At 42.5% G+C, this 22,268-nt stretch overlaps 2 protein-coding genes across 9 annotated transcripts in view; both read left to right on the top strand.

The window, feature by feature from the left end:
• spred1 (sprouty related EVH1 domain containing 1) overlaps positions 1 to 11,156 on the top strand; it is a 25,819-nt gene extending 14,663 nt beyond the window's left edge. For 4 of the 5 annotated variants that reach the window (XM_073927140.1, XM_073927139.1, XM_073927142.1 and 1 more), the window contains 5 exons: positions 1 to 36; positions 3,455 to 3,623; positions 5,366 to 5,418; positions 6,962 to 7,087; positions 8,740 to 11,156. The exon at positions 1 to 36 is cut by the window's left edge and continues 136 nt beyond it. In XM_073927140.1, coding sequence (XP_073783241.1) covers positions 1 to 36; positions 3,455 to 3,623; positions 5,366 to 5,418; positions 6,962 to 7,087; positions 8,740 to 9,366 — 1,011 coding nt within the window. In that variant the 3' untranslated portion in view covers positions 9,367 to 11,156. Of the gene's footprint in view, positions 37 to 3,454; positions 3,624 to 5,365; positions 5,419 to 6,961; positions 7,437 to 7,807 lie in introns of all 5 variants that reach the window. The other variant, XR_012392671.1, reaches the window with a different exon arrangement.
• Positions 11,157 to 13,721: 2,565 nt separating this feature from the next.
• fam98b (family with sequence similarity 98 member B) lies at positions 13,722 to 21,581 on the top strand. 4 transcript variants are annotated; one of them, XR_012392842.1, is made up of 8 exons: positions 13,722 to 13,870; positions 14,230 to 14,378; positions 14,730 to 14,846; positions 15,333 to 15,517; positions 16,171 to 16,251; positions 16,324 to 17,499; positions 20,502 to 20,791; positions 21,227 to 21,581. XR_012392842.1 is itself a non-coding variant. In XM_073927542.1 (8 exons), the coding sequence occupies exons 5-8, from the start codon at positions 16,147 to 16,149 to the stop codon at positions 21,449 to 21,451; spliced, it is 615 nt and encodes a 204-aa protein (XP_073783643.1). In that variant the 5' UTR covers positions 13,722 to 13,870; positions 14,230 to 14,378; positions 14,730 to 14,846; positions 15,333 to 15,517; positions 16,032 to 16,146; the 3' UTR covers positions 21,452 to 21,581.
• Positions 21,582 to 22,268: the final 687 nt, after the last annotated feature.

Here is a 22,268-nt window from a genome sequence, read left to right as displayed (position 1 = left end):
TTCCTCATCCACGGAGAACGCCTCAAAGACAAAACGGTAACATTGACGTCACAGGAAGAGCTTGATGCGGCGATGATATCATGAGCAATGCAGGAGTTCAGGAGCCAAGAAAGCACTGTGATGTCACTGAAGTGTCCCTGATGACACATAACACAGCTGGCAGATTACTTTAGTTAATTGTAGTGGTTTAACAGATCACAAATCTCCCGGTTCTGATCACATTAGGGGTTTTGGATCGGATAATTTTTCAGATCAGCCAAAACGAGGAGGAGACAAATGTTATTTTCTTTCCGTTTATTACAGAAACAGCACTGCAGGACACTTTTGGTTTTAACAAACAGAACTGAGAAGATGTCATTTTAGTTAAGAATAAAAATGAAGAAATAATCAGCGGAATAAAAATACATTTATTAAATATTTTAATCTCATCTTCAATAAACAATCTTTAAAGTCCAACGCAGAGCGCATTATCCGCTTGTTAAGTGGTGACGTGTTGGTGACGTATGTTATACTGCTCCCTGGTCCAAGCCGCCACTCATTTGAGTTGAGAAATCATTCGTTTATGATCACTTTTAATTCATATCACACATTAAAGTAAATTTTATAAAGAATCATAGTCTACACAACAATCTCTGCGCTTGCTGCATCACAAATACCAAAATTTTAACAATTTATAAAAAAACGAATCACTTTCTGGCCATCTGATAATAGGCATGGACATATATATTGCGATCGTGATTTTCGAAAGTATTAAATCGCTTTGTAAACGTTTATTATTACCATTTCATGAGTCTCCCCATTCAGTTGAATAGAGCGCTTGGACACAGAAGCCGCTTCGCGTGACGTCTCACTTAACAAGCGGATTTGTGCATCTCGCTTAAACATTGCTGAATACACACAGGATTTACAGCAATACGCAAATATCTTTACAAATGAAATATTTAAATATTACAGAAATTATTATTTTCTAGCCTACATAAATATAAAAACCATACTTACATGCCTTCTTCATCTCGGGAGGCTTTTTCAGTTCATTCATAACAACTTGCTTTTGTATGATGTTATTATTATTAGCAGTATTATTTATTATCTGAATATTTATATCTGTTTTATTAAAAATAAGCTTAGATTTGCCCACCTGTCAGGTTTTAGACTATATGGGGCACAGCATGTGTTTTAGGATATAACTCAGGTTTTTGAGCACACTCATTTATTCGTTTGCTGGAAATTAGAACTGAATTTAGAAATCGTTTTAATACAAATATTTGCTTTTAACAAACGAAATTAATTATGTAAAGGCTAATGGATGTCTGTGCGTACAAAACGTTTTCCTTTCCACGAGAGCGAAAGTAGATAATGAGGAGGCTCATCTCTCATTCTCGCGCTGCAGATGCTCTGTTTAACTGTTTTTCACTCGACTAAAGCGTTCAGTTTTTACACTTACAAAGTCCGCCATGCAAATAGCAAATGCGCTTATGGCGTGAAAGTCATTTATTTTTTGATAAATTGTTAAAATGTTGGAATTTGTGATGCAGCAAGCCCAGAGATTGTTGTGTACACTATGACGTTACATAAAATTAACTTTAATGTGTGATATGAATAATAAGTGATCATAAACGAATGATTTCTCAACTCAAATGAGTGGCGGCTTGGACCCGGAAACAGTATTACATACGTCATCACTTAACAAGCAGATAGGCAGAGGGATCTGTGTCCTTATAATGGCGTCCACAAACTTTGTTGATAAAAAGCTGCACAACCAACAGCAACCAGCCAACGGTGTCTGAGGTTTACACTACAATGACTGAGTACAAACGTGAAAGCGAAAGACTGAAGCAGTGTACCAACGCTGTGACACGTCACCTGATAGATTCAAAACACCGAAGAGTCGTTAGATAGAGACGAGATGAATTAAACATCACGTTTACAGACAGGGCCGGAGTGGGATTTTTTTTCAGCCCTGGAGTTTCAAGCCTCAGACCGGCCCACCTCAGTTCAACACTGACTATATTAAAATAAGGTTATTTCCAATTCAGTTTCTAATTACACTATCACGTCTTTTTTTGAGAAAACAGCTCTTTTAGAACTTCAAATGTTCAACAACCCTTACAGTAGTATGTCTTAACAATAAAAATGAAAAAAAAAAAAATTGTTACTCAGACAAGGACCGAACCCAGGTTGGCCGCGTCATATTCTAACCTAGTGGTTCTCAAAGTGGGGGTCGGGACCCCCCGAGGGGTCGCGGGGCAATGAAAGGGGGGTCGCCTGGTGATTTCCAAAAATCTATTTATTTTTATTAAACCATAAGAATTAACATATTTTATCCATAACTATACTGAAAATAAAAATAGTCGTTTATAGTTACTATATAGTTACTATAGTAGCTTATAGTTACTAGTTCTATTGGATTGCGACCCCTGGGGTAATTACATTACATTAAAGGCAGATGCATTTTGATTTTATAGCATCAGGTTATACTTTCTGGCACATTTAAAGCACTGACACAAATTTAATTGGTGTGTGTGTGTGTCATTGCATGCAAGGTTTCTGTATTTATAACCACCTCAGAGGATATTGGGGGTCGCGAGTCACTGGCATTGTTATTTTGGGGGTCGCGGGCTGAAAAGTTTGGGAACCCCTGTTCTAACGTACTAACCACTGTACCACAACAGCTGTGCATTTAATGGTGACTTATCTAGTTATATCATCATTAACCTGCATCCTGGTCACGAGGCTACGAGAAAATAGATAAAGAGAGCAGAGCTGCGGTAAAATAATGAATAAGAAGGCTGTGGTCAAGTAAATAAATAAATTATTTTTAAAAAGTGTGACTGCTGAGAGCAACCGATTCTGGAACTAGGAACACCGGCCCTCGCGGCCAAAAAACGGACCGGCCCACCGGGAATTCTCCCGGTCCTCCCGATTAGCCAATCCGGGCCTGTTTACAGACTACAGTGAGACGCCATCCTGCGGTGAATCCTTGATAAACTGTCCGACGTGCACTGCTCTCTGGGGTTTTGTGCTCAAAGCACCCGCTGACTGCCTGGAGCTCATACGTGTACAACGAGAGCGTGGCGGAGGATTGCGATGCCGGCTCAGCATCGTGATGTCTATCAGCCATCTGCAAAGCACTATGGCATCATCCATCGACCCAACCCTACTCCAGAACTGTCTTGAGCATCTGTCTGCGCGCCCGTCTCACGCCTACAAAAGCATCGCAACTCATCTATCATTAATTATTTACTCATTTATTACTCATTAATTATTCTCAACTCCACTTCTCTATTGAGTATTTGTGCAAGTTTATCAAGGAGTGATCATTTAATTCTCTTCAGCTTCTCATTGGATGAAAGCGCCGCTTCATTCGCTAATGTTTTATGCCAGACTCCAGGCTTGCTGATGACTCTAGTTAGCATCTTTGCGTGTAAACAGTGAGACTGTTTCTGGTCCTCAGGTGCTCCTGGACTGCAGCATACGGAGGGATCTGGTCTACAATAAAGTCAATCCCATCTTCCACCACTGGAGGATCGGCAGCATGAAGTTCGGCCTGACCTTCCAGAGCCCGGCGGACGCCAGAGCCTTCGACCGCGGCATCCGGAGGGCCATGGAGGACGTCACACAGGGTGAGCCACAGATCACACACTCTCACGGGCACACTACTGAGAGAACAGCCCTGTGAAGAGGCTCCATAGTATCAGGTCTCAGACACATCACTCAATGGAGATAGTGATGTCACTGAGGGGTGGGGTTAGGGGCGGGGTTTAAAAGCAGTGCCTGCAGTCTGAGCTTGCCTGTGCTCCTGTCTGCAGCCAGAGCCTCTCAGAGTGGGCCTTGGGGCTGCGCTGTGGGCTGCAGTGGGCTGCCACCGCTGCAGCTCTGACGTCACACACACACACACACACACACTCGTCTCACACTCATTCACTGTGTGGAAGATTCCAGAGTGTTGCGTAACGCTGATCTTCAGTATTCATGCAGAGCACAGCCGCTCTGAAGAGCCCGTCTTTGTGGAAACAGAATACACACACACACACACTTTCTCTCACACACAGAGACAGACACATGCTTTCTCTCTCTCTCTCTCACACACACACAAACACACACATGCATATACAGATACACACACACACATTCTCTCACATATATAGACACGCTTTCTCTCACACACACACACACAAACTCTCCAAAAACACAACACACTCTGGCACACACACACATTTAAAAAGCTCACTCACAATTACACACGCACGAACGCACACACACACACACACACACACACACAGTCTGAAACGTACACTCAGACATGCACACACACTAACACACACACATGCACACACTCCTAAATCACACATAAACACTCAAAAATCACAACGCACTCTTACACACACAAACACACACACACACACTTATAAACACACTCACTCACACACTCAAACATGCACACACTCATAAAACACACACACACAGTCTGAAACATACACTCAGACATGCACACACACTTACACACACACATGCACACACTCCTAAATAACACACAAACACTCAAAAATCACAACGCGCTCTTACACACACACACACACACACACACTTTTAGACAGCTCACTCACATACACACACATACAAATGCACACACACTCAGTCATAAACACACTCACTCACACACTAAAACATCCACACACTCATAAAACAAACACAAACACTCAAAAACACAAAACATGCACACACACACACACATTTAGACAGCTCACTCACACTTAGACACACACACACACACACTGAAACATAGACACAGATACACACATGCACTCAAAACACACTCATACAATAACTCACACATATTCACAGATCACACACACACACGCACACCCCTAAAGCACACACACACCCTCAAAAAACACAACACACTCTTGCACACACACATTTAAACAGCTCACTCACACTTACACACACACACACACACACACACACACACTTGTTCATTCTGGCTGATTTATGCGCTCTTTCCCTCATGGAGACCAAAAATTAACACACATGGTCAAAATGTCCTGGTATTGCTATACTTGTGGGGACACACAGAATGCTAAGTCGGCACAGAGTATAACACACACACACACACACACACACACACACACATGCCCTGGACTTGTCTGAATTAGACTGAGGGCTGTGTTTAAGGTGTGTAAGCGCTCGCTCAGACTGATGCACTTCAGCTCAGTGACCCTGCCCGCTAATCAACAAAGCACCATTGGCCCTTTCTTTGAGGTGGGAGGAGTTAGTTGATATGCCCCACCCACTCACACAAGGTGAAAGTCCACACCTGTTTACATCATCACTGACTGAATGAGGATGTTGTGTTCATCCGCAGGTGGAGCGACTTACAGCGACACACACACACCTGAGGAGGAGACGCCAGCACAGGTGAGACACACACCTCCACACACACAACACAGCACAGAGCCACATCTGTTAGTAAACAAACTAATTATATATATATATATATATATATATATATATATATATATATATATATATATATGGTGGCACGGAGGCTCAGTGGTTAGCACTGTGGCCTCACAGCAAGAAGGTCGGTGGTTCGAGTCCCAGCTGGGTCAGTTGACGTTTCTGTGTGGAGTTTGCATGTTCTCCCTGTGTTGGCGTGGGTTTCATATGTGTGTGTGTGTGTGTGTGTGAACTCTTAATGATCAGCGCAGCAGCTCATTGATGGAGCTCAGACTGAAGCAGAAACACACACACACACACACACACACACACACACACACACACACACACACGCTGCGTCTGATTCATTCATGACGAGGAGTTCCTGTGTGCCTGTGCTGCAGTCTACATTACCCATCATCCCCTGCACAGCCAATCACATGCCTGTTGCCAGGCAGCAAGACAGCATGTGTCCATGGAGACTGAGAGAGTTCACATGCGAGTCTGTCACTGTGTGTGTGTGTTTGTGTGTGTGTGTGTGTGTGTGTGTGTGTGGATTTGTCATTGTGTGTGTCTGTGCCACTGTGTATGTTGTGTGTGTCTATCTACATGTGTTTGTGTGTGTGTGTGTACGCGCTTCTATGTGTGTGTGTGTGTGTGTGTACAGATGAGAGACTGTAGTCACAGGAAGTGTCTCCTAGCAACCTCTGGACATTCATTACTGGATATAAACAGAACTGAACACACACACACACACACACACACACACACACACGGCAGATTGAGCATCAGTGTGTTCCTCTTTCTGTTTCTGGAGTCTGGAGTGTGTGTTTCTGCGGTGAGTTTGGTCAGCAGACACACACACTCCTGCTGCGCTTCTGTCACATGATGTTGCTCAGGCCTCAGTGAGTGTGTGTCGGTCTGTGTTTGTGTGTGTGTGCCAGTCTGTGGGTGTTTGTGTGCTGGGCAGTGGGTGTGTGTGTTGTCAGTGGGTGTGTATCGGTGAGTGTGTGTTGGTCAGTGGGTGTGTGTGTCGGTCAGTGGGAGTGTGTGCCACTCTGTGTAAGTGTATGTGTGTGTGTGTGGGTGTTGGTCAGTGAGTGTGTGTCGGTCAGTTGGTGTGTGTCGGTTAGTGGGTGTGTATCGGCGAGTGTGTGTTGGTAATTGTGTGTTGGTCAGTGTGTGTTGGTCAGTGGTTGTGTGTGTCTGTCAGTGGGTAGGTTTCGGTCAGTATGTGTGTGTGTGTGTGTGTGTGTGCTAGTCAGTGGGTGTGTGTCGTCAATGGGTGTGTATCGGCGAGTGTGTGTTGGTCAGTGGGTGTGTGTGTGTCTGTCAGTAAGTGTGTCTGTCAGTGGGTAGATTTCGGTCAGTGTGTGTGTTTGTGTGTGTGTGCTAGTCAGTGGGTGTGTATCGGCGAGTGTGTGTTGGTCAGTGTGTGTCTGTCAGTGGGTGTGTGTGTGTGTGTGTGATCTTAGCAGCCTGATGAGCTTCACTAATAGTGTCGTGTGTGTGTGTTTGTCAGGAGGCGGTGTGTGTGGATACGCCGGTGCGGGACGTCTTCTGTCCTGAACCCTTCCGCTGCTCATACACACGAGCTCAACCCTTCGACCCGGCGCTCACTGCAAACCAGCGCTTTCTCCCTCCACAGGTACAACACACACACACACACACACACACACTTCACGGTAATCACAGATCTTCTGATCCCCAACCGGTCTCAGCAGGGTGTTTTCACACCTCTAGTTTGAATAAAGTCAGGAAAGTGGGTGTGTCCAGCTCTGTTTAGGTGGGAGTGTCAAAACTTTGCAGGAGCAGGCGGGAGCGGGACTATAAAAACAGTAAACAGTGTGTGTGATATGAGGCCCTGTTTACACTAATGTGTTTTAGTTTGTAAACGCACAAGTTTTGCCACGGTTACGCCATCCGTCCACACTACGCCGGAGTTTTCGAGCGTTTGGCCACCAGAGGCCGCTGTCTAACTGACCGAATGATTGACTGCGCGACCGGCCAATCGGCTGACCCACCCTTCTCCTTCCCTGAACCCAACTAGTTTTACCGATTGACCCGCCCGCCCGCTCACTTCCCTAAACCCGAGCAACAATTTAGAAAAGCCGTCTAGAAAAAGAAAAACCCTCATCTGTTTTTCGGATTTCACCGCGTTCTCACCCTGTTATGAACATGTTCACTTTATTTTTTGGATTCTGTTTTTGTTTTACCTGGTTTCTGGAACCGCTCTTCCCCGGACTCGAATCCGGACACCTTTGTCAACTCCTCCTCTCTGCATCTGAAGTCCGCCGACGCACACGATGAGCTGACCGGACAAACTGACTGCAGCAGGAAAGCCCTCCACACGGAGGTAAGCGGTCAGCCGGCAAGCGCAAAAGGGAACGGCGTCACAGCCATACGTACCTCCCGGGACGTATTTCGCGGCCTCCAGAAACGTCGGCTGGACTACGTTTTCAGAATGAGCCTGGGTTGGAAAACGGAGGCGGGGCTGCTGAGATTCGCTACCTGATTGGGGCTTTTGTGTCTTTGCGTATCCTTCCCTTATTCGTCAAGCGCCTATCACATGACTATAACACATGGCTTTAACGCTAGCTGAAGACAGCAGACCAGCCTTCACTGTAAACAACAACATGGACACAGTAATGGGAGTGTTGTTTGCACTATTGTCTGTTTTAGGCACCATTGTGCAGTTATTCATTACGTTTAGTAACAACTCGACCTCGTCGTCTGTCCACAAAAACACCTCTCTTGCTTTCTTTGCCATCGCGTTCATTGTTCAACCGGCGTTTGTTGACTAACAATAACCAAATGCCGAGCGAGACTCATGCTTCCTGTTTATACTAGAACGCGCATGCCCAGAGTGCGCCAATGGTCACGTGATATACGTTTTTGGTGGCGTAGTGTGGACGGAGATTTGTTCAGAAACGCTAGTGAGGACGCGGATCGTTTTTGATCTAAAATGCCGTTTTAAAACTAAAACGCACAAGTGTTAACGGGGCTGTTGTGTGAGAGCGTTTCCCAGCACTGGGTTGCAGCTGGAAGGGTATATGCTGGAATAGTTGGTGGTTCATTTGGTTCATATTAAATGAATAAACAGTGCGTTTACATGTGGACAGTTTTTTTTTAAACAAAGGCAGTGAAACATGTTTATAAAGATTGCCGTGTTCATGTGCACATGGCCTAAGTGTCAATGTATTCACAGTGATGCGCACGACAATCGCATGCAGTTTAACGCTCGGCCCTACGTGCTAATGTTCTGTGTCCTTGCTGACGGGTTTCCTTCTCCTTCCACAGGTTTCCTTCAACAGCAGACGTCACGTGAGCTTTCAGATGGACGACGAGGAGATCGTCCGCATAAACCCACGCAAGGACGTGCTGATCCGCGGCTACGAGGACTACCGGCACCCGGTGCTCTGGAAGCAGGACCCTCAGCTCCCGGAGCCCGACCCGACCGCCACCTTCGCCAAACTGGACGGTAAGAAGTGCGAGTACCTGTTCTCCGAGGAGCTGCAGAAAGACTCGGTCAAGACGCAGCAGCCGTCGGGGAAGGCGTCCCGCAGGCGGAGGGAGGACGGCGAGCGCTCGCGGTGCATTTACTGCCGAGAGATGTTCAATCATGAGGACAACCGACGCGGGCAGTGCCAGGACGCGCCTGACCCCATCAAACAGTGCATCTATAAGGTGAGCTGCATGCTGTGTGCTGAGAGTATGCTCTACCACTGCATGTCCGACTCGGAGGGCGACTTCTCGGATCCGTGCTCCTGCGACGCCAGCGAGGAGCAGTTCTGCGTGCGCTGGCTAGCGCTGTTGGGTCTGTCTCTGCTGGCGCCCTGCCTGTGCTGCTACCCACCGCTGCGCTTGTGCCACCGCTGCGGGGAGGCCTGCCGCTGCTGCGGCGGCAAACACAAGGCTGCAGGATGAACCGAGCCTCCAACGGGCTCTGATTTCAGTTTCCGGAGACGGCAAAGCGCTGTTCACTGCTTGTGGAAGAGCGCCGTCTGTACGCAGAGCGCCGTCACGAGCTCCTGACGTGCGGAGGAAAGGCCGAAGTACGCACACAACAAACACCTGAAGAAATAATCTTGTGTCCTGTACAGAGATTCTAACACATAAGGGATTCTGCCTCTTTATTTTTCGTCAGTTATTAACCGTGGCCTTTTTCGTTTGTTCGTTTCTTTGTTTGACGCTACCATTACTAGCTAGACGGATGGACGGATGCACTAATGTTGCAGAGCATTAACGGTACGCTCACTCGGAGACTAAACCTTTCATTGATTACAGCAGACCAATCGCTGGGCTTCTGTTCCTCAATCAGGCACTTACGTGTAATCCTGAAGCGAAAGCACTTGGTTTCTGCAGGAGCTCCTCCTCCGGTTGAGACGGTTTTTAACGAAGCAGAAGATTTAACATTGGAGATAGCGTCCCGTGATCTTACAGTGGAATATTATAAGTGTTTTGACTTTACATGCATGTTCTGTTGATGCAAATCTTTTTAAATCGACTAATAATCGGATGTTTTTAAGACTTTTTTGCCGTATTGTGCACAGTTGTAAAACAAAAAACGTATTTGAAACGTGTTTTTGGGAAAGAAAGACAAAAATCCTGTCACGGTTTACTTTCTATGCAAGTATTTCCATGATTCCTCTGACCTCTGCTGGCCGTCTTGTGAAGGTGCGCTCACGTTGGCGAAAAAAACAAAACGTCACTTTTAAACCAATCGGATTTCTCTTAGTCATGTGACTATAATTGGCAGAATCTCCCCATTCACACACATTCCTATCAGACTGGATTTGAGCGCGCCTTCACACACGGCCTCAACACTCGCTGTACATACACTATTGCGCAGTCGTGAGCGCTGCCGCCGGTACGTACGTACGTGTTCGATTTAATGACAACATTATGTACATAGGTCACCTGTTAATATTGTTTCACATTGAAAAGTAGTGGAGATGGTGAAAAAAAAAAACGTCCGAGGTTTTAATCGAGATTCTCTCTAGTTTTGTATCGTCGAAAGATGGAAACGCGGAACAAACGCTTTGAAGCTCGTCTTATGAAGCTGCTAGAAACAATCACTAACTGCATCGCACGAATTGAATTAATTCCGCTACGGAAGACTGTTAAACACGACCTAGAGTATCATTTAACCTCCTTGTGTTGCTCTTTTCCTCTAAATGTCGATTTGTACGGTTTGCAGGCCGTCGGGTCATGTGACCGCCAGTTTAATCACGTGCTGCTATTGTTTTATTATTATTATTATTATTATTGGTGTTTGCTCAGTTATCGCTCCGCAATGCGTAACACAACGGCGGCTCTTTTTCTGGGTTCTGAAATGCCAACGTGAGCACGGTGTTATTGACTATATCGCAGCGTATCGGTGGTTTTCGTGCGCTTTCAGTGCCATTGGCTTCACTCTCGACGACCCTGAAAAAGTGCCTCAGATCCGTCACACACCGCCAAACGCTCTGCTTCTATCGGTTTATATCTATGTATAGGTATTTCTATCCTGGTTTGAAAATACTAAATTTATGATGTAATATTTATAGTTGCGTAACTCATGTCATAGTTGTATTTTCTGTATACAGATGTAGCTTGTTACTTTCATAAATATATTATGTAAATATATGCATACACATGTTTGTAACTGTTTTTATGTTACACCGTACACTTATTACATCAGTTAACATTACCATAAAAATAAAAGGAGAATTTAACGTTTGTGTGTGTGTTTCTTTACTTGCGTTAAAATTTAATATCATTTTAACATGGAATTAATGAAGTGACGATGTTTACTGTTCATTTACACTGCAGCAGAGTGTCGAACCACTCGCTACGAATGTTATTACTTGATTGAATGGGCGTTATCTGTGGTTATCAGCTGATAGATATGGGCCAGTTCGGGCCTTCTGCACCTACTGGTAGGCTCAGAAGGCTGTTATCATCCATCAATGTGGTTAATCACCTACACTATTATAGAATCTGTTTTTACATTACAGTGACAGTTGGGTTTAGAGTTGGGGTAGACGTTAATAAAATACAATTAAATTGAAATTAATTAATAAGGATACGACCTGGTCCAGGATTATGGAGACCTCTCAAAGTCCTCGATGGTTGGCGTCGTCTCTTCACAGGTGTCTGATCACATCAGTGGCGCAGCACACTATCTAGAGTCCTCAGGATGAGTATCCCCAAGTGGAAATAGAGAACAATGTAAACAATTAGTGTAGCTGCTGTTCATAGAGTATTTAAACACATGATATTAAATATCAGTGTGTTATAAATAAAAATAGCAGACCTATAAACAAACATAGACACAAACATGTAAAGCATACAAGTGTTTCTAACAAAATGTCTGGTGCAGACCTACAGGTGGTTGTCAAGTAAATGGTATTGAATTACAAGGACACTGCATGTAATACCATTGTAATACCAACATGTCATAACACAGGGGTGACCGCAGGGCCTTAAAAAGTCTTAAATTCACTGAAATATTGTCTTGTAGGTCTTAAATCATTTTAAACAGGTCCAAATTGTCCTTTGTACATATAACGCTACCAAATCATGCCAACACACGTCCAATCACCAACAAATTATTGCAATAAAACAACATATAACCCTATTTACCATCGTGCTTTAGTGTCCAGCTTAAGCCAGGCTGCTCAAGCTTGTTTTAGCTGGTCATTTTCCAGCCTGACCAGCTAATACCAGGCTGGAAATGTCTGGAAACCAGCCTGAGAATGGCCAAAACCCCTTTAAAACCAGGCTAGTCGAAAAAAATAAAGCCAACCAGCCAACCAAATTGGTAGTTTGAGATTTTAGCAATGCTGTTAAGCTGTTTTTTCTGCAGGGTAAAGCCTTTAAGAATATATATGTGTATAAAATGTGTACGTATGCTACTAGTTTGCTTGTTTTGACACTGAAAGGAATCCTTGGCGATTAGCCATACAAGCACCAAACCCCGACTCTTCCCATCATGCCATTCCACATTCAAAAAACATGTTGCCTTTAGGTATAGCTTCATGCTAACTCATCCTTGAAGAAAATTAATTTTACATGTGTTAACCATATTATGTGGCACATTGATCAACATATGAACAGTTTTTACTACTGTTAAATTGTGGTTGGTGTATTTTTGAGGTAGTAGTTCATTTAAGTTAGAGATTTTAGCAATGTGTTAGCATGTTAGTCAAAGTGTAATCCATGCAGTAATGTTAAAATAACATGCTAATTCTTACAATGCAAACAACATGCTAGCCATAGACCTGTGCCGTTAAATGTTGATCAATGCTGCAAAATAATAACTTTCTTTCCACTTCACCTTAATTTACACATAGGCTACAGGCATCAAGCTATTACACACTGAGGTATAAGACCTTCCAAAGCTAAATAAGCTGCTAAATAACCGTGTTTTAGTATTGAAACAGGATTATTTTTGCTTGTTTTAGGAAAAAATGTACTATGAATTCTTATTTCTGACAACAAGCATATTTTTTACTCGAATATTCTCATTTCCATACTAAAAAAAAACCGCTTAAACCAGCCTTGTTGGCTGGTTTTATCTGGTCGACCATGCTGGTTTTAGAGGGGTATTGGCAATTTCCAGGCTGGTTTCCAGCCATTTCTAGCTTGGTCTCCAGCTAAAACCGGGCTGGAAATAGCTGGAAACCAGCCTGAAAATGGCCAAAACCCCTCTAAAACCAGCATGGTCGACCAGCTAAAACCAGCCAACCAGCCTAGGCTGTTTTAAGCTGGATTTTTCAGCAGGGTTGTCTTGAAAATGCCCAAGAATTTGGACTAGAAACGAGACAAAACTCCTAAGTAAAAAGGTTCGTCAAGAAACTTCAACGTCTGATGCGTTGAAATCAAGAAGCTGCAGGTTTCAAAGACTACTGTAATTTTATGGTCATTTTAGGTGTTTTTGTCCACATTTTTTGTAGATTTAAAATCTTTAAGACGTTTATCAGATGAATTTTGTGAAGATGAATTAAACGGCCTCCATATCTTCGTAATAAAGATAACGGTAAAGTCTAGAAGGGATACAGCTGCGGCCGGAAGTTAACACGAATTATCGATATTATTACAATAGTTTAACTACAGTACAATGATAATTGCCGTTTTTATAATACTATAAGGGGTATGTGCGGGGTTTGGGTGGGGGTAGACGTTCATAAAATACAATAAATAGGTGATTTAGTAATTTTCGTAGCTGTATCCATTCCAGCAACAACGACAGTGGCAGCGGAACTCTTCCGTTGTTGTGTTTCCTGGCGGTCTGCTTTGAGTGAAGCACCGCTAGAGGGGACGCGCGTGTGAATGAATTCCTCTCAGAGCTCTAAATGTTCATTAAAGTGATCGATGCATATTAATAATCATATCTAGACGCGCTGAAGATGGAGAGCGATATTCTGGACATCCTGGAGCAGCTTGGGTAAGAGCCGACCGAGCAGAATACATGATGGTGAAGATGGTAGTGATGATGATGAAGATGTGTTTATGTTAGAAACCCCTCGAGTGAGCAGTCAATGCGAAAGTGTACTGTATTCTCATAATGTTTATAATGTGTTTTCATAGTTGTGTTTCACAGTGCTCATAGAATAAATTAATTAGAAGCGCAAAGATGTGGAATATATCGTTAATGGAATAGATTTAAAGGCAGGAAACTGATTAAAATCAAATTAAATATCACTAAAATAATTTAATGTTAGTAAATATTATTAAAGTAATATTCCATTAATCTGTTTTCCTGCTTTAATTATTGATGATGAACATCATTATGATGATGCTCAGGTATGACGGGCCGCTGGCGGAGGAGGCGTGTCTGCTGGCCGAGTGTGGGCGGGGCTTCAGCTCATCTGAATATGTTAATTTGCTGACGTGGCTCACAAAACAACTGACACAATTCACTGAGACACACACGCAGGACGAGATCATCACAGGTGAGACACACACACACACACACACACACACAGAGGGAATCAATTTCACAGGTGACAAACTTCACTGAGACACACACACACACACACACGGGTTTGTTTTCCTGTCTCAGTGAGTACATTACTTAGACTTCCATTGTTTTTCTGTCAGGTTAATGATAGTGGCCTACCCCTAGCCCTAACCTTAACCCTAAATCCTGACAGAAACCTCTGCACTTCATTACAAACTAATTAAAGCATCTTCTGGCTGATGTCTGTGCAATTATACATAACGAGGAGCAGTGAAATGACAACATTAGTGTGTGTGTGTGTGTGTGTGTGTGTTTTGTGTGTGTGTGTGTGTGTGTGTGTCAGCTGATCCTCTGGACGTGAGCCGGCTGCTGAAGGACTGCTGCTGTCCGTATGAAGGACTGGCCTCTCGATTAGCCAATGGGGACGTGAAGGACACCAGAGACCATCTCAAGATCATCTGTGAGTGTGTGTGTGTGTGTGTGTGTGTGTGTGTGTGTGTGTGTGTGTGTGTGAGAGAGTGTTTGTGTGCATGCATGTGTTTGTTTATGTATGTATGTATGTTTGTATGTGTGTGTGTGTGTGTGCGTACACGTGGGTGTGTGTCTGCATGTGCATGTTTGTGTGTACGCGTGAAGGCATATGTGTATGTTTGTGTTTCCATGTGTATGTGTGTGCATACGTGCGTGTCTGCATGTGTGTGTGCGCGCGCATATGTGCTTGTGTGTGCATGCATGTGTGTATGTTTATATATATATATATATATATATGTGTGTGTGTGGGTGTGTGTAAGTCAGCATGTGTGCATATGTGTGTGCGCGCGTGAGAGCATGTGTGTGTGTGTGTGAATGAAGTGTGTGCATGCTTGCATTTGTGTGTGTGTGTATGTTTTAGTGTGCGTGCATGTGTTTGTGTGTGTGTGTATTGACGGCTGGTGCGTTGTGTCAGTGTTTGTGTCGTCAGAGCTTCAGTCCGCTCAGCTGCTGCTCAGTAAAACACTCCGAGATGCAGAGGAGCGGGAGATGCGCTCGTGTTCGCCTCTGCAGGATCTCTCCGTCATCTGTCACACACTCACACTGCCGGATCCGGCCGGACGAGACCCCACAGACACCTTCACGGACATCCAGACGCAGGTCAGTCATCACACACACACACACACACACACACACACACACACACACACACACACACACACACACACACACACAAACCTTCGAGGACGTCTAGACGCAGGTCAGCCATTACTCAAACACACACATGCATGTTTGTTTTTGTGAGTTGTGGGGACATTCCATAGGTTTTCTACTGTACAGACTGTATTGTGCATCTCCAACACAGGAGATATCTTTTAATATCTTTTGCAGTAGTTATTGTTTTAAAGCAGATCTACAAAAGGTGCACATTACTGCATTACAATCAAATTAAGTTAGTTACACTCAAATATATGTTATTATTAATCTTTCTTGGCTCGAGGCGTCCGCTCTCATTCACTTCCATTCATTTTGAGATGTTAAATACGGCCGGTTCTGCTGCATGATGCTGCTAACGGATCTGTTCTTATGATAGTACTCTAGTTTGTCTGTGTAGTCGTGAACACACGTGTTTGTAGAGCGAGCAGTTTATTACTCCTGGTCATTTCTCTCATAGGCAGCTGAATCGGAGGTTCTGAAACAATCGCAAAATCGAGCGCACACTGAAGAATAAGGCCACTAGATCAGCTCGATGATGTGTGTGAATATGAATACCCATAACCTGACTGTCCATGGTGTTTTCTGTGGTGGTTCAGGTGAATGTTCTGCTGGAGAAGCTTCCAGAAACACACATCGGAGCTCCAGCGCTGCAGAGGAGCATCAGTGCAGAGCAATGGGTGAGAGTGCGTCTGAGCTCCATCAGCTGTGTGTGTGTAAAGTGTGTGTGTGTAAAGTGTGTGTGTGTTCAGGAGGAGCTGGAGAAGATCAATAGCACTCTGTCGGCGGAGTACGAGTGCCGGCGGCGTATGCTCATCAAACGGCTCGACGTCACTGTGCAGTCCTTCAGCTGGTCGGACAGAGCCAAGGTGACTACACACACACACACACACACACACACACACACACACACACACACACACACACACTATATTTAAATCTTATGCTGTTTGTAACACTTCTGTATTGTGTTATTGACTATTGCAGTGTGAGTTTTGGCTATTTTTGACCGCTCATCAGAACGCTCTGATTTAATGTAGAAGTTACCACCCACTGCTCTGATTGGCTCACTGTTTGTCATATCAACATTGCTAAACAGACTGTGCACCAGCAGCAGGCATCAGTCTTCTGTGGAGGCGTCCGGCGGGAGAACTTTAGGCTTAGTTGAGCCTATGCTCACTGGCCACTTTATTAGGTACACCTATCCAACTGCTGGTTAACGCAAATTTCTAATCAGCCAATCACATGGCAGCAGCTCACTGCATTTCGGCATGTAGACATGATCAAGACGATCTGCAGCAGTTTAAAGTGAGCATCAGAATGGGGAAGAAAGGGGATTTAAGTGACTTTGAACGTGGCATGGTTGTTGCTGCCAGACGGGCTGATCTGAGTATTTCAGAAACTGCTGATCTACTGGGATTTTCACGCACAACCATCTTCAGAGAGGGGTCTGACGAAGAGGAAATATCCAGTGAGCGGCAGTTCTGTGGGCGCAAATGCCTTGTTAATGAGGCCAGAGGTCAGAGGAGAATGGCCAGACTGGCTCCAGCTGATAGAAAGGCAACAGTAACTCAAATAAGCACTCGCTACAACCGAGCTCTGCAGAAGAGCATCTCTGAACACACAACACGGCCAACCTTGAGGCGGATGGGCTACAGCAGCAGAAGAGCACACCGGGTGCCGCTCCTGTCAGCTAAGAACAGGAAACTGAGGCTACAATTCACACAGACTCACCAAAACTGGACAATAGAAGATTGGAGAAACGTTGCTGCTCTGATGAGTCTCCATTTCTGCTGACACATTCGGATGCTCGGCTCACAACAACATGAAAGCATGGATCATCCTGCCTTGTATCAGCGGTTCAGGCGGGTGATGGTGGTCCACGAAGGATTAAAGCAGTTCTGAAGGCAAAGTCCAACCTGGTACTAGTGAGGTGTACCTAATAAAGTGGCCGGTGAGTGTAGATCATTGAATCGGATTAGACCATTAGTATTACAAAAAAAAAATTACATTTCCTATTTAAAGCTTGACTCTTCTTAGTTACATCACAAGCCAAGACTAACAGAAAATTATTAGCTGCTTATTTCTAGGCTGATGACTTGTAGGAGCTGTACTCTCATTCCAGTGTAATAATCAAGGAACTGTACTGCAGCAGCGCGATTACATTACATTACAAACCTGGAGACTTGTTTCAGGTGCTATGTAATACTATTGCACTGCTGCAGCAGCAAATATCCTTTATTTTTTTTTTTTTTTTTGAGTGAGATGCTAATGGTCTAATCCAGTGGTTCTCAAACTTTTTTCACCAAGTACCACCTTAGAAAAAAGTTGTCTCTCCAAGTACCACCTTACGACGCTATTTTTTAACCAGTATTAAAAAATAGCGACGTAGGCCTAATTAAGCAGCTACAGGTGTGCACATTGGTAAAAACGATGCAGATTAATTTCTATTATTAAGAATATGTATTATTGTCAGTCACTTTAAACATTTTAAATAGTCTGAACATTAACTGTGCTTGCAGGTAAAAAAAAAAAAAAAAAACGTTTTAGTTAAAATGTGCTTTTAAAAGTTCATTAAAAAATGGCGCTGTTCTTAAAAAGTAAAAAGAAAACTGCTGTACTTAAATCTAAAGTTTTCATAGTAGCCTATTCATCAAAAGTTGGAAATGTTGCTTGGATCTCATAAATATAGGATAAATGTCATATTCATACACTTTCAGATAAATCTTGAAATATATGTTAAATGTACATATGACAGGGTTCATACAGGGACAGCCTAATGAAAATCAATTCCAGCACCTATTTTTTTCAAGACTGACATGCTATGTATTGAAGACCTGAAATGTATTGTCAGCAACACATAAAACATTATATAGGAATAGATACAAATAAAAACCATTAATAATAATAATAATAATAATAATATTTATTAACCATATATTAATAATATAATAAACCTGCACTAAATGCTTGTAAAATCTTTTTTGTACTCAAGTAAAAATACTATTACACTGCTAAAATAACACAAATTTTAGTAAATAATACTAATATTAGGTAAAAGTACAAAGTACTCTTTTAATAAGTACTAGTTAAAAAAATCTGATTTTTATTATGAAATCACTTTTTTTAAGTGTAAACCTGATTGAATGGTTTAATTGCTTAAATCCCAAAGCTACATGTATAGGAACTTGCACTAACAAAGGAAGTGTGACCGATTTTTTCTTTCATGACAATTATTCTTTTTCAATAGCACTGGTAAAACTACCACATAAACTTTAAGGCCATCAAGACAGTTTTTGCCCATTTTTAAACAATATTTTTAAGCTTTGAAAGGTTAAATTAAAGTATATGGTAAAAAGATTTAAATTTAGCCTTTTATTTGCATATTTTACACTATTTTTCTTTACAATATGGCAAATGTATTTCTTAAATAGCTGTACATCACATGTAGATTTTATTTTACACTTGATCTTAATCTAAAATACAAACTTTAAAAAAATACAAGTAAACTGTCAGTTAAAAAAATAAAACAAATGACTTCATTTTACTTGAGGTATTTGAAATATGACAACAGTACATTTATCAAAGCAGTGCTTTAAGAGCCTTATTGTTCATTTTGATAAATAAACAATAAGTAACAACGGATTGCTTTGACCTGTAATGCCTTAAGACAGATCAGAATACAGCTAAATGTGTAAATCACACAAATACCTCATCCAGAAACATTTCCAGCATAATTCTTTTGTCGTAAAGAAATAAAAAAAATACCACCTTTGTTAAAAGTAAGTTTCACTTTACAACACAGCCAAACAAGAAGACCATTAGCATTGTCATCGATTATGCATCAATCTGTTTCTAAATACTTGATAACTTTGAATACTTTTGACTAAATTTAGTCAAGGAGCAAAGATAAATAATGTCTACTTTAATAGTGGAAAGATCGCGATTGTATTCAATCTGAGCACGCAGGCGATCATGAGAGCACTTGCAGTTCATTTGAAAAAAGCCTATTTAAGAGCTCGCATGTCTGTTTTAGCGATTTGCGTACATGAATGCGCTCTCGTGTTAAAATAAAGCACTCGCCACATTTGCAGAAATGAGTTATTGCGCAATACCTCCAGTCCCGCGCCGCCATTCAGAATGTATAGAGGAGTGACAGGTCAGAGGCGAGTCGACTCGCTGTCGTAGGGCGAAACGTGTATGAAGATCATAAAATAGGCAGGAAATATGTCCGCGGTTTTATACTCTGCTAGACATTTCTATAGTGAAAACATCCGAGAAGCATTATTCCAACAAAACATTTGTTTTTAAGTTGTTTTCTCTGTCTCTGCAACACAGAAAGCCTTTGTCCCGCCCTTACGTTTCACGCAAAACTAGACAAGGTCGACTGTGATTGGCTACTTTTCATGTCAGTCAAATTACGCTTCAGAATCAATTCTTAAGCTGCTGAATATGTTTCCGAAGTTTATGACACAATGCACTAAAATAAACACTCTAAGCACAGAGCTGTGATCGTACGCTTCACTAAACAGAAAATGCTGATCACATCGATGTTATAGTACGCATCAAAGGATTAAAAGTGTTAATTGTTTATTTCGTTATTTGGCGATTCCTCCGCGTACCACTAGGAGGAAGCCCGCGTACCACTAGTGGTACGCGTACCACAGTTTGAGAACCACTGGTCTAATCTGATTGAATGATCTATGCTAAGCTATGCTAAAAGTGCTTAGCCAGACCTAGAGATCAGCCGAATGGACGCCAAAATGATTTAAAAACTCAGCAGTTTTACTCAATGGGAGCTGTAAAATGAGCCTTTTCCAAAAAAAAGTGGAGAGTTCCTTATAGTGGCGACAATTGTACTATAGATTAAATTCTACTACTGGGTTGCGGCTGGAAGGGCATCCGCTGCATAAAACATATGCTGGAATAGTTGACGGTTCATTCTGCTGTGGTGATCCCTGATAAATAAGACTCAGCTAAAGGGAAGTGAGCGAGTTGTGGAGGACTCGCACCTCATCAGCAGCTGTGCATTGATTTGTTTGTTGTTTTCAGGTGAAGATTGATCAGATGGCGCGGGCGTATCAGCCCAAGAGACACTCTCTGTCCGTCAGGTCGAGCGTGAGTTTGGCTCATCTGCTGGCGGCGCGGAGAGACATCTGCAATATGGTGAAGACCAGCAGCGGATCCAGCCGCCAGAACACTAGCTGCGCTGTCAACAGGGTGCGTACCACACACACACACACACACACTACAGAATACACTAGACACATCACTCATATTGTTTTGAATGGGGGAAAGTGTAGCGGTCAATATGGCGAATAAAGCCCCGCCTACTAGTACAGGAGCCAATCAGTGATCACTATAGACTGAGATGTTAATTGCCTCCAGATCCTGGCATCTTCAGACACCGCGTGTTCATTACGCGTCTGCATTGTCTTCTGAAGCTCAAGTCATTTACTAAATAAAGATCCTACCACAGCAAACACAGTGTTTACTGTTGATATTTGGCGCCAGATAAACAGGAAGTGATGATTTTGTTCTTGTTGATAGAAACGCTGCTTTATTCGCACGTCTCGTATATTCCAATGATGTGCACTCATTTTATTGGCATTATTGGATGGAGACATAGCTGCTGTCTCTGCTGTTGGTGTTCAGATCTTGATGGGTCGAGTTCCTGACCGCGGCGGGCGTCCGTCTGAGATCCAGGCTCCTGCGCCGGAGATGCCCACCTGGAGGAAGAGATCTGATGGAGGAGGAGGACGAGGGGCGGGATATAGAGGAGGAGGAGGAGGAGGATGGCAGACGGGTGGAGGAGACGGCTGGAGGACAGGAAGATGGAGTCGAGGAGGAGGACGAGGAGGTGGACACTACTATCACTGACTGATGAACAGCAGAGACACTGGAGGACACTCTTTTTAGACGAGCGTGTGATTGATTCCTTTAGCTATTGAAGTTGTACATGATCAGACTAGATCATGGAGACGATGAAGAATAAAGACAGGAAACACCACTAGTAAATATATATTTGAGCTGAGTTTATACAAATCACGACAAATGCATGAAATCAGAGGCAATAGCTTATTCAAGCCAAGAGAGAATGGCCTGTGAGATATTCGGCTCGCTGAATATGTGGAGCTGTGGGAGATTCACAGTCCTGCTGTGTGAAAACAGGGTAAATGCAGGAATCGGTGAAATTCAATACCTGTTAAGACCTTTTAAGACACTTTGCATTTATTTTAAGACCTCATCGCCACTTTAGGTTTCAACCAGTAATATTAGGGACAACTTACATAAAGTAGGTGGCGCCTAATGAAAAGCAGGAATAACAGTGTTGTCTTCCTAGTTATTACCAGGGGCGTCGCTAGACCTAATTAAATGGCGCACGTGCCAAAAAATAGAAAAAAATAACCATAAATAAAAAGAAAATTTTATATATATATATATATATATATATATATATATATATATATATATATATATATAATTAAAAGGAAAAATATATAAAAAAATATATATATATATAAATAATATATATATATATATATATATATATATATATATATAAAATATTTATATATGTAAATAAAATAAAAATTATATGTATATATATATATATATATATATATATATATATATGTATATAATAAAAATAATATATATATATAATTAAGAAATAATATATAAATAAAAAATATAT

Source organism: Danio rerio, chromosome 17 (assembly GCF_049306965.1).
Source record: "Danio rerio strain Tuebingen ecotype United States chromosome 17, GRCz12tu, whole genome shotgun sequence".
Classification (NCBI taxonomy): Eukaryota; Metazoa; Chordata; class Actinopteri; order Cypriniformes; family Danionidae; genus Danio; species Danio rerio.
The sequence above is the reverse complement of the archived record's forward strand: the minus strand, read 5'-3'. Positions and strand labels throughout refer to the sequence as shown.